This window comes from Nerophis lumbriciformis, linkage group LG10 (assembly GCF_033978685.3).
Source record: "Nerophis lumbriciformis linkage group LG10, RoL_Nlum_v2.1, whole genome shotgun sequence".
Lineage (NCBI taxonomy): Eukaryota > Metazoa > Chordata > Actinopteri > Syngnathiformes > Syngnathidae > Nerophis > Nerophis lumbriciformis.
The window spans coordinates 32,237,571-32,250,432 of record NC_084557.2 but is presented as its reverse complement, the minus strand read 5'-3'; the positions used below and the strand labels follow the sequence as shown (position 1 = coordinate 32,250,432).

The 12,862-nt window shown below is 41.7% G+C and overlaps 1 protein-coding gene across 4 annotated transcripts in view; it reads right to left on the bottom strand.

The window, feature by feature from the left end:
- Positions 1–12,862, bottom strand: part of kiaa1549la (KIAA1549-like a) — a 293,945-nt gene that overhangs the window by 100,398 nt on the left and 180,685 nt on the right. For 3 of the 4 annotated variants that reach the window (XM_061969804.2, XM_061969805.2, XM_061969808.2), the window contains one exon: positions 12,384–12,419. The exons of the other annotated variant lie outside the window; for it this stretch is intronic. In XM_061969804.2, the coding sequence (XP_061825788.2) occupies positions 12,384–12,419 (36 nt within the window). The remainder of the gene's footprint in view (positions 1–12,383; positions 12,420–12,862) is intronic. 4 annotated transcript variants of the gene reach the window in all.

The following is a 12,862-nucleotide window of genomic DNA, read 5'->3' as shown; positions in this document are numbered from 1 at the left end:
AGTCCTGAAAATATGGTAATTACTCCCGGACAAGCCCCCGAGTATGTTACAATCCAAAGACGCGTTACGGTCCTTTATTTTTACTGTAATTAATTTTTACTATATTACCTATGCTCTCCCTTCCAACACTACTTCCAGTGTGCAAGACAAGTACAGTGATAAAATAGAATAGAATATATATTTATTGTCATTGTACATTGTACAACGAAATTGTAAGCAAAACTAATTTAGTGCAAATTCATAGCACATAAAACCATAAGATAAAAGGGACCATGTTTCATTTATTTCCCCCCCTTTATTTAATTATTGTATTTAATCTTTTTAACAATTTGTCTTTCATGTGTTTGTTCTGCGTAAAGTGTGAGTGGCAGGTGTTGATTTACCGACATTTCCAGTCTATTCCGCTACTATTTTCCCACACTTTTAACCCTGAGCTTTATACAATTCTGCGGATAATTTACGGGTTGTTTCTGGGTTCACAAGCTTCACATGCCAACAATGTGTCAGCCTCGTCACATCGACCAATAAAATTGTTCACATTAAATCACACACATTCACACAATCATTCAGTCAACCACTTAGCGCATTAAGGAGTCACCCTCATCATGGAGAAGACATGACAAAATGCACACAACGCAGCACCAAAGCTGAAGATTATCAACCTGGCCATCAAAAAAGAAAACAGTCACCAAACGGAACGGAAATCCACCACCACTAAAAGGCCCCGAAAGTACACCGAAGAAGCGGACCTCACCGGTAGACTTTTGCGGCCAAAATATGCACAAAATAAAATGTATCCAAAAACTAGGCGCCTGCAGCTTTCAAGTAAAACTCGAAAAATGTTGAATATTCTGCAAAAGTACATTGATGTTGCAGTTCCATTTAAGAAATAACATGTGATATAAACGCATTACGTGTAAAGTGAGATAATAAATTTCCAGCTTTTATTTCTTAAAATGTTGATGATCATGACTTTGTGTTTGAAAACCCAACATCTTCTGAGATTTTAAAATATCGGTTTTTATATGCTGTAAGCCATAATCAATAAAAGTTTATCAAAAGAAGGCTTGGAATATATTGAGCTGCATGTTATGAGCCTATGTCATATTAGTTTAAACTTGTAAATCAAATTGCTGAAATAAACATTTGCACGATTTTAATTTTTTTTTAGTTTCACCTGTATATTTAGGTGTGCTCTACAGTTTGGAAATTACGGTAAGTATAATTGAGGTATAAGTTACTGTATGAGTGGCACCCCACAAATTATTGTCCCTCCCATTCATTTTTTGTATAACAAATGACTGTTTACTTTTACAATTGGGTTAATACTGTGTATTCACATAATTACCTGGCTTATGGTCAGCAGGTTGCGCACTTTGACTACGTTACAAAGGGTGGCTAAAGAACTGTGAGCAAACCATTGATAAAGAGTGGTCATCATAAGCCGTTTAAAAACACCGACATAACAGTCACCCTAACCTGCTTTGTATTTTTTGTTGCTTATTTACAGAAAACTCAGAGTGTTTTCTAGCAAAAAATAAATAACTGTGTTGCACTTGAATGAGTCCTGTCCCATTCTTATACGTGGACCATATTTTGGCAAGCCAGCCAGGAGGAGGCAGAAGAGGAAAAAACTCAAATCTCAACCCTCCTTTCCAAAGAGTCAAACCTCCATAATGTGGCAACATGGAGCACCTGTGTGACCAAGTTACTGCAGCAATGTGGCGGTTAGAAAAGGAACCGCGAGTGGATGTCTGTTGGTACTTGAAATAGGATAGCTTGGATGGTGGAGAGCTAAATAGAAAGTCAAGGCGTGCCCTGATCAGATCTGCAGGATGTGTTGGACAACATTAAGGTGGTTCAGGAGAATGAGGAATTGGAACAGTTTTATACTGACCTACTAGTTTTCATCTAAGGACTAAATAAACAACAGCTTTCCCCAGACATAAAACAACCATCAAGAAAGCCTGTTTCGGAGGAAAGCCCAGATAAGAAGTTTTCCTTGCATCATACCCCGCTCCAAATGACAGCTGGATCACCACTCTGGAGTCAAACAGAGCCAACCTTGCCTGAAGTAACGTTGAGAAGGGATTTAAAGATCTTTGGACAAATTCAAGAGAGTGGACACAAAGACAAGCTGTCTTATTTGAGTTTGCTGTGCCAGATTGAAGCCGGAACCGAGAAAGGCCACACTGAAGTGGAGATGGTGGAGGCTGTTATTAGAGCTGTCACTCCAGGGCTTCCGCTAAAAGACATGCTTGAGATCAAACATGGACTGACCCTGACAGTGGTCCTCACCATTCTCAAGGGTCACTACAGAGTAGACATCTCTACTGATGTCTACTAATAACTATTAAACATCTCGCAAGAACGCAAAGAGACAGTTCTGAACTTTGTTTTTCATGCTATTGAACTTAAAGAAAAACTCTTATGGAAAGTACAAGACGTTTCGCCTCTCATCCCAGTAGGCTTCATCAGTTCGTGATTTTCCCCTATGTCACAACACCTTATCCCAGACTGCGTGATCTTTAGTGAAGTGTTAGGCTGACTGTAAACTAAAACAGCCTATGTGGTCATGCTGGTGACCAACACCACTGCACACGTCATCCATCTTGATCATAACAAAGTAGTTGGCCACCTTGAAACCATAAAGACAGTGTATTCAGCAGCAATTATATCAAAGACAAGATGGTAAGACAGCACAAGAATAGTGGAACAGAGTCCAAATGAAGCGGTGTAGCCAGCAAGGCCGATATTATCCCACAGTCGGACAGGGAAAAAAAAGGAAATACTCTAGGACTGGGACCCTCCTTAGACTTAGACACACTTTATTGATCCACAAGGGAAATTGTTCCATCCTGTAGATCTGGAACACCTTTAAGGGTACAAGAGGAAGCAGATCAAAAGATGCTGTGAGAGGAATGTGAGGGCTTTGCATTCGACTTTGATGATGTAAGATGCATATAACCCTCCCATTACACCAGCCCAGTACAAAAGACCTATATGTCCATAACAAAGCTCATGGTTATCTGTCTTGGATCAACGGAAAGCATACCACCAAAGTTTTCTTTACGAAGAGAGCCGCCTACTGAGAGCATTCATCACTCTCAAGTGGATCTGAGAGTCACGATTTGCCTCCCATTCCTAGATGACAACCTGGTCTACAACATCAGTTTTGACGAGCACCAGGAACAAGCTAGGTTAGTTTTACGATGTAATAAAAAAAACATGGTGTCACGTTATCCCCGAATAAGTGAAAGATGTTCAAGTCCAGTGTCAAGTTCCTTGGCATGTTTGTGACAGGAGAGGGATACACTATGGACCCAGTGGAGATGGCACCAATGATGGCCCTGAGAGATAGAATGCCTGCCACAGTTGGAGAGGTGTGTCAGTTGCATGGATTCCTGTCCTATTACAGGCCTTTCATCTCCAATTTCTCCCAGGTTTCCCTTCCACTATATAACCCCGTCAAGGCAGAAAATCAAGAAACAGCCAACTCAATCCAACACTGTGAAAGACACAGAAAAGCTGCAAAGAGCACAAAGTTTCACATGCCATCACATACCCCCATAGAGTGGAATAGCTCGCATCAGGAAGTGGTGGATAAACTCATTGAAACCCTCAAAAATCCCCCGGTGCTGGGTTATCCGGACTACCCACAACCACTTGTGCGTTACTGTACCGCATCGCAAGATGGCATAGGGGCTGTGTTGTACTACCGACAACAAAGAAGGATGAGAGTGATTGCGTACGGATCCCACACACTGAGTTCAGCTGAAAAAAGGTACTATCTTCACTCCGGGAAACTTGAATGTTTTGCAGTGAAGTAGGCGGTTTGTGCGACTTTCTGGAACTACTTGTACCAGTGACGTGCGGTCACTAGAGGCGGGGCCTCACCTGCCATGATGGAAAGAAAAAAAATGTAAAAAGAAAAAAAATAATTAAATTGTTATATGTATCCAGTGATTATACTATAAAGTTATTTTCCATTTAACTTCACCAGTTTTAGATTACTTCTATTCAAAATCGCTGAATTTTCACATTTGCCGTTCAAATACTGAGAAGAGACGGTGCGGTGATCAGCAGCCAGTTGAGGCACGTCACTCAATTGTGCCTCAACATGGATTGCGGACTCGGCTAACTGCTGGCCTGCTGTGCAGTGAGACCGTATTGCTATATGAATTATATTATACATTTCCATAGTTTAGTTAGCTGAGGTATATAATGTACAGTGTATTTTGTTAACAACTGTATGTGTGTAACGTATTTCTTGTGCTGAGCAATCATAAAACTGCTGCAAAGACGCACTGTGTGAGGCTCGCGTAATCCCACACCCAAACCCTCCACGTGCAAGACCGAATCCACCCAAAAAAAGTCACTTAACAAGAAGCCAAAAAGTGCAAAAACAACATTGCTCGCGCTGGAGGAGCCGTGAACGACTGCAGGGACACAACATTAGGTACACCTGCAGACTGCAGCATGGATTTCATATTTCATTCATTCACAACTCCTCCAACACGAACAGCACTGTTCCCGCACTTATAAGGAAAGGTAAGACCATAATAACGTTTTTTTAATTAAATGTGCTTTTTTGTGTGCTACAGTTTGTATGTGTAAAGTTAAAGTTAAATTAAAGTACCAATGATTGTCACACACACACTAGGTGTGGTGAAATGTGTCCTCTGCATTTGACCCATCCCCTTGATCACCCCCTGGGAGGTGAGGAGAGCAGTGGGCAGCAGCGGCGCCGCGCCCGGGAATTATTTTTGGTGATTTAACCCCCAATTCCAACCCTTGATGCTGAGTGCCAAGCAGGGAAGAATGCTGGTATGAGCTTTTAAACATAACCCGTTAACTGCTGCCAATCAAATGGTGAATAAGATACTCTTTAGGGTTCATATGTTTGTAAATCTGAGTGTGATGAAGTCAGTGCCTCACCAGCCATGAACCTCACCGCACGTCACTGACTTGTACTATTGGTCTACACGGACAACAACCCCCTACCGTATGTGCTCACAACAGCCAAACTTAATGCCACAGGACATAGATGGGTGGCAGAACTGGCTGACATCAAGTTTTCTTTTTGTCTCATTTGGAATAATACAAGAATGGATATGAATATATCCTGGGGGTCCTGGATAATTTCACAACGTTCGCACAGACTTTTGACCTCAAAGAAAAAGGAGACCCATTATGTGGGCCAATGGAATACAAGAATGCAAGACGCTTACCAGATTGCTACCAGGGTGGCTGATAATGCGGCAACTCGTGGAAAAGAGCACTACGACAAAAAAGTATACGAACAAAATCTGCAGCCGGGAGACACAGTTTTCATTCAGGATCTGACCGCTAGAGGCAGCCCTGGAAAATATTTTGTCTTACCGGGAAAGACAAATATTCTATGTGAAGGATAGAAAAGCAGACAGCCCGGTCTACCAAGTCAGTCCAGAAATTGGAAAAGGAACAATAGTTATCAGGAATTTTTTGCTACCCTGTGACAATCTTCCCTTTGAGCTGCCAACAGAAGAGTACTGTTTACGTCCTTGGTCAAATAAGAACCACACAAAGGAAAGGAAAAGTGTGGCGCAGCAACAACCTGAGTCCAGTCACGACTCCTATGATGACTGAATCAGATCCAGTAGTAGGAAAACGCAGAGGCTATGCGCTCTCAATCCACTGTCAGAGCCATTCCAGCCATGCGAATGCTCAGAATGCCATTGGAGTCTAGAGGACCAGCAGGACACAGTGGATGTGCCGTTCCCTAACGACCTAAGCAACAATGGTATGCTACAACCACTCCCACAACTCGGAAGTAATTCTGACTTAGATCACAAAGGTGACTAGAGTGTGGTGCAGACAGAGCAGTTAGTTGCATCAGGAGGGGAGGCGACCACACATGATGAGACAGTGGCCTGTAGTATTAAGAAATAAATGTACTTCACTTGAACGAGTCTAGTCCCAATCTTATACTTGGCACTAAAACGTAACTTACATTGCCATCGTATGAACGGAACTCATACCTTGACTGAGGACCTTCTGTATTTGCACGTTCACAATATTGTAGTGCAATTATTATAGTCCTACAATTTGGGGATACATATGCATTTTAAGTTGCACAAAAACCCAGAGCCATCATTCATGTCAAGCATGGTATCTCATAAGTCTTCAGCTCAGCCAGTATCTAAATAATTACCGTACTTCTGAAAATATGTTTTGCTTTTTTATGGCTTCCAGAGAAATGTATTAGTGATGGCAAAGAGGGACAAGTAGTGATGACCAAAGTACTCAAAACGGAACTGATCGAAACATAGGAAAGCGGTACAAATACGTCAATGCAACTCGTCCAGGAATGATGGTCAGGCTGGAAAAGAGATGCATTTAGTCTTTATGTATGTATCTTCCTAGCACAAGCAGCAATTTCCCTCTGTACCTTTTTCACTTATCTTCATAGTTAAGTGTGATTGCTAAGATGTCCTATAATTTTCTGTGGGTTCTGAATCAGGACATACGAAAAACATTATTCACAGTGTACCATGCTGGTAATGGCATGCTGTGTCACAGAAAACCTATTAAGCATTGATCATTAGCATTTATGGCTGCATCATGCATTGATTGGTGTGTAATGGATGTTGCGCATGATTCTCAGAAATGACAGTGGATGGAAATAACCCTGAAAAAGACACCTGACATGTCATATTGCGTGTGTTGACTTATTGTCACACTGTGCATGTACGTTTGTCTTCTTGTATTTGTGCACCTCTTTAACCAAGAGAAAAGACGCTCCAACCATTTCTAAAAGGCTAAGGCCCTAAGTGGCTGGGATAGCGACCACTCAGCACTAAATGTCCTTGCTTTCATTTCTTGCACTATCAAACAGACACTTCTCTTCCTGTCTAATTTGAACTGAGACAGCAGCTTCATTAGGTGCAGTCATAATGATTTATGTTCAGGACATACTTGCAGGGCCGATGGAGGAAGTGCATTATCGTGCTGCATGCACAGAACCTGGCCTGATGCTCTTACCATGACAAGAGGCTGAACCAAACAAACAAACACAATGCTAGGTAACTTAGATCCTTCATGTACAAACAGATGCATTGTGTTTTTAACCCTTTGGTGCACACATGGAACTCTTTAAATGGATCGGTTTTGATGAACACTGCTGCTGTCCAAGAGTCACAGTGTTAAAGTGGGGCAAATGAGAATTATGCCATCCTTAAAAGCCAAACCCAGACCTTGGGGACCACGCCAAATTAATCAGCAAATTTTGTGAAAATTGCCTGTAGTGGTGATTGCAAGTGTGAATGGCCATCTGTATGAGTCTACCCTGTGACTTCCTGGCACTCAGGCCAGGGTGTTTAACACCAATCATCCCTACATTTGAATAGGCTGCAGGTTCCTGTGATCCTGAACTGAATAAGCAATACAGAAAATAAGGCCCCTTTTACACTATCCAGGGTAAATCCCACCTAACCTTATCATTGTCCACACACACACACAATGGTTGTTAAAGACCCCCTCGTCCCCCCTCCGTCCGCCGGCGCAATGCGACCTGTTACACATGCGCGGAAAATGCGCACGTCATAGTCACCTCCAGTGTTGCTTTGTGTGCAAGTTTTTACATTTAACTCTTTTGCCTTCACCTTCATTGTCCATTCATTTTTGAGGACTTTATATACTCTGGACCTAGACATTGAGTCCGTGACATACATGGCGGACAATAACTGATACAGTCTGCTTTGCCAGTCCAAAAGCATTCGCCGTTTCCCGTAGTCTTCCCTCGACGGCCAAGTAATTCAAAGCACACACTACCTTTTTTTAAATCACAACCACGGGAGCCCGCATTCTTTTGTTGTCATTCGTTATCTCTCCTTCGACAAATGGACAAAGTTTTTCAATAAGTAGAATCACAGCTGACCTGGACATTCGAAAGTTCTCTTGCTGTCTGAGATGTGTTGTATCCGAAATAGCTGCAATCGCGCGTTTTCTTCTCTTATGGTAATCATGTGTGATTCCCACAAGCGTCTGTACAGATGGAAGGAGAAACACGGGCATGTCTGGATGACTGGCCTCCATGTTTCCAGTGGTTAGCACCGAGTTACGAAACCGCATTATTATGATTACTGTGGCGCGTTCCTTCTGACGTCCTGTGTGGGGCGCTGTCTTTCTGGCGTCACTTCCTCTCCGAACTCAGTTTGTAAACGATCAATGAGTCCATAGAAATCTAAGAGCCGGAGATTCAAGAAATAGACGGCGCGCTTACCCGTGTAGGCTAAATATTTATTTGTTTTAGGGGTTATCCGGCTTAGTGTAGACATAACCTAAATGTATATGCATGTAAACTTGCGACCCCGTGAGGGACAAACGGTAGAAAATGGATGAATGGATGGATGCATGTAAACTATTGTTTAAAGGCGTACTGAAATGCGATTTTCTTATTTAAACGGGGATAGCAGTATGGCAATATCATTTTGCGATATTGCCATATTTTTGCTGAAAGGATTTAGTAGAGAACATCGACGATAAAGTTCGCAATTTTTGGTCGCTGATAAAAAAGCCTTGCCTTTACCGGAAGTAGCAGACGAGTAGCGTGACGTCACAGGTTGTGGAGCTCCTCACATCTGCACATTGTTTACAATCATGGCCACCAGCAGCGAGAGCGATTCAGACCAAGAAAGCGACGATTTCCCCATTAATTTGAGCGAGGATGAAAGATTCGTGGATGAGGAAAGTGAGAGTGAAGGACTAGAGGGTAGTGGGAGCGATTCAGATAGGGAAGATGCTGTGAGAGGCGGGTGGGACCTGATATTCAGCTGGGAATGACTAAAACAGTAAATAAACACAAGACATATATATACTCTATTAGCCACAACACAACCAGGCTTATATTTAATATGCCACAAATTAATACCGCATAACAAACACCTCCCCCCTCCCGTCCATATAACCCGCCAATACAACTCAAACACCAGCACAACACACTCAATCCCACAGCCCAAAGTACTGTTCACCTCCCCAAAGTTCATACAGCACATATATTTCCCCAAAGTCCCCAAAGTTACGTACGTGACATGCACATAGCGGCACGCACGTACGGGCAAGCGATCAAATGTTTGGAAGCCGCAGCTGCATGCGTACTCACGGTACCGTGTCTGCGCATCCCACTCAAAGTCCTCCTGGTAAGAGTCTCTGTTGTCCCAGTTCTCCACAGGCCAATGGTAAAGCTTGACTGTCATCTTTCGGGAATGTAAACAATGAAACACCGCTTCCCACCTACAGCTTTCTTCTTTGCTGTCTCCATTGTTCATTGAACAAATTGCAAAAGATTCACGAACACAGATGTCCAGAATACTGTGGAATTTTGCGATGAAAACAGACGACTTAATAGCTGGCCACCATGCTGTCCCAAAATGTCCTCTACAATCCGTGACGTCACGTGCCGGCGTCATCATACCGAGACGTTTTCAGCAGGATATTCCGCGCAAAATTTAAAATTGCACTTTAGAAGGCTAACCCGGCCGTATTGGCATGTGTTGCAATGTTAAGATTTCATCATTGATATATAAACTATCAGACTGCGTGGTCGGTAGTAGTGGGTTTCAGTAGGCCTTTAATATTGATGCAATGATTGTGTGATTAAATTATTGTGATGATATTGACGTATTCTACGGGTGTTCTTTACACAGCCCTCTCAACATTCAACCATTGGTAAAATAACTCCTAAACAAACTGGCACACTCCAGTGCAACAAGAATAAACCATAGGATGACCTCTGGATTTGGGACTTAAACTTTTTAGACATGTCTTCTGTCTGTGACATGCTGGAATCACCCCTTTACTTGGGGAAACTTAATATATCTGGCATATTCATATGACGAAACATCAAGGTTGGTAAGACTGTGCTGGGAAAGTTGAGAATTTGCAGCTTTAGTCAAAATATATAGCCAATCTAAAATACACATGTTTCTAGATGTGGCACACAAAAAATGTTTAGAGCCCAGGTTTTAGGTTTTTCCCTTGTTTGTTTTTATGTGCATAAGTAAAAAATGGCTGCTGGCACTTAAAATCAAACCCATTAGGCTGCTTTTATAAACGCATTGTTTATTCCGGCCATTTCACTCTAACCCAATAACTCTAAATCTTTAGTAACAGGCGAGAAATTTTGCACCCCTATTACTTTCACTATGACACATCCTCGTGGCCTCTCCGCATCTCTCACACTTTCTAGTAGGGCTGCACGATTAATGCCAAAATAATAATCACAATTATTATATATCAATAATGAAATCACGATTATTGTGCGTGGATGTAATGTCTATGTAATTTGTAATGAAATGGCTAAATAAAAATACAAAGGCAAACTAAACATTACACATCTATTTAAACACAAATATTGCTCTTTTTGTTCATTACTATGGCTTTTTTTGGGAGGCCATAAAAAAAACACCCGTGTGTCATCAATTGGACACCCACCTAATCAAATTTGTGATCGTTTGTAGTGGAAGACGAGTATAATGAAGACAAAATACAGACAACAAGCTATCCATCCACTTGGGTAAAACGGAATCCATACTGTTTGGGTCCCACATCAACCTTAAGAAAGTCAATGACTTCACTATAAAAGTGGGTGACATTGTTATCACCAGGAAGGATGAGGTCACCTACCTAGGTTCCATTCTAGAGGCTAATCTTTCCTGTGATAAAATGGCAACCAAGGTAATCAACCAACGAACAAGATTTCTCTATAGAATCTCCTCTCTGGTCAACAAAAGCACCATGAAGATTCTAGCGGGAACTCTCATTCAACCCTTTTTCGATTACGCATGCACCTCCTGGTACCCTAGCACCTCCAAAACCCTCAAATCTAAACTCCAAACATCCCAGAACAAGCTAGTCAGATTACTTCTAGACCTCCACCCCAGATCCCACCTCACTCCTATCCACTTCTCCAAAGTGGGCTGGCTCAGGGTGGAGGACAGAGTAAAACAACTTGCACTGAGCCTAGTCTATAAAATCCGCTACACCTCCCTGATACCGAAGTACATGTCAAACTACTTCCTTAACGTAAATGACCGCCATAACCACAACACCAGGGGGAGCTCTACTAACCACGTTAAACCCAGATTCCGATCTAACAAAGGTCTTAACTCATTCTCTTTCTATGCCACATCAATGTGGAATGCGCTCCCAACAGGTGTAAAAGAAAGGGCATCTCTATCCTCCTTCAAAACCGCAATAAAAGTACACCTCCAGGCAACTCAACCCTAAACTAACACCCTCCCCGGATTGTTAATAATCAAATGTAAACAATCAAATGTAGATACTTTTCTTATGCCTTCTGATCTCTCTCTCTCTCTCTATATGTCCACTACTTGCTGTACATATCTTACCAAGTCAGACCTACACTGTTTCAATATCCATTTCTCTGTTCTCAATTGTTGATGACTGATGATAACAACCAAACCTAACCCCCCCCCCGAATTTTAAATAATGTAAATAATTCAATGTATAGACCCTGATGATTATCTTGTGTGATGACTGTATTATGATGATAGTATATATGATAGTATACAGTATATCTGTATCATCCATCCATCCACCCACCCATCTTCTTCCGCTTATCATTATGTGTATCATTAATCAATTTAAGTGGACCCCGACTTAAACAAGTTGAAAAACTTATTCGGGTGTTACCATTTAGTGGTCAATTGTACGGAATATGTACTTCACTGTGCAACCTACTAATAAAAGTCTCAATCAATCAATCAATCAACATATAGCATTATTAGTGTTAACGATAATACTCACATGAAAGAGTACTTCATTTATTACATTTCCGCATTCCCTGGATTCATTAGCATGTGCAGATGCAGGAGTGCATAAATTCCAATGGGGAGCACGTCTCGTCAGAACACCGGCGAGAAATGTTGGCACTCGTTGGAAAAGTGTCTCCGGACTCTATTGAGTACGGATGGTTGGTTTGTCAGTTCATTTCGAACATGCATAAAATTACAATGTAATGCATCACATATTTCCAGTGGTTTCATTACAGCATCGAAGGACTTTAAGACGCTGTTGCTGTGAAGATGTTTGATTTGATATGCGGCAGAGCCTGCTTTTTAAATGTTAATATGGTCAACGACCAACCTCATTTAATTGTGGCGGCCAAGATTGTGATTAAAATTTGATTATCTGTGCAGCCTTACTTTCTAGTGAAGTGTCATGGCCTGTGAGGAGCATGGATCATGTTATGTTGATAAAACATCCGCCACCACACATGAGTTCACTCAACAACAACAAAAGCAGCACATATATACAATGCACAAATCCAAATCAGTCCTTCAGCCATACAGTCTTCCACCAAACCATGTTTTAGACAGTACCTGGTGGTGGTAACTGCCCTCCCGCCGATACGAAGTCTGAACAGGAAAGAGGCAAAGACAAAAGGTCAAGAGGGAGTTAAAACAATTTAAAAGATAATAAAACTGAAAGGAAATGAAATGAATGGCCTGAGATATAAGTGGGTATGTGAAAGGCATGAAGGAAGAATTAGGGTTGACTTCATGGGTTTTTTAGTATTTATGTATGTCTTGATGATTTTGGTGTCCTCAAATTATGCGGGAACCCATTGGGTACATGTCTAGGTTTACTCTGGGCGGTATATCAAGTGTCTACAATACCATAATACATTTTCTGATGAGAGATAGGATGAGACACCAATCCGGAAGTCAGCCACGTCATACTCGTCAAAGATTCAATATTCAAGATGATTTATTGTCAATTCTTAACATGCACAAGACACATAAGAACTGAAAAGTATATTTTCGGCACAGTCCCACTAAGAGCAGACATACGATACAGG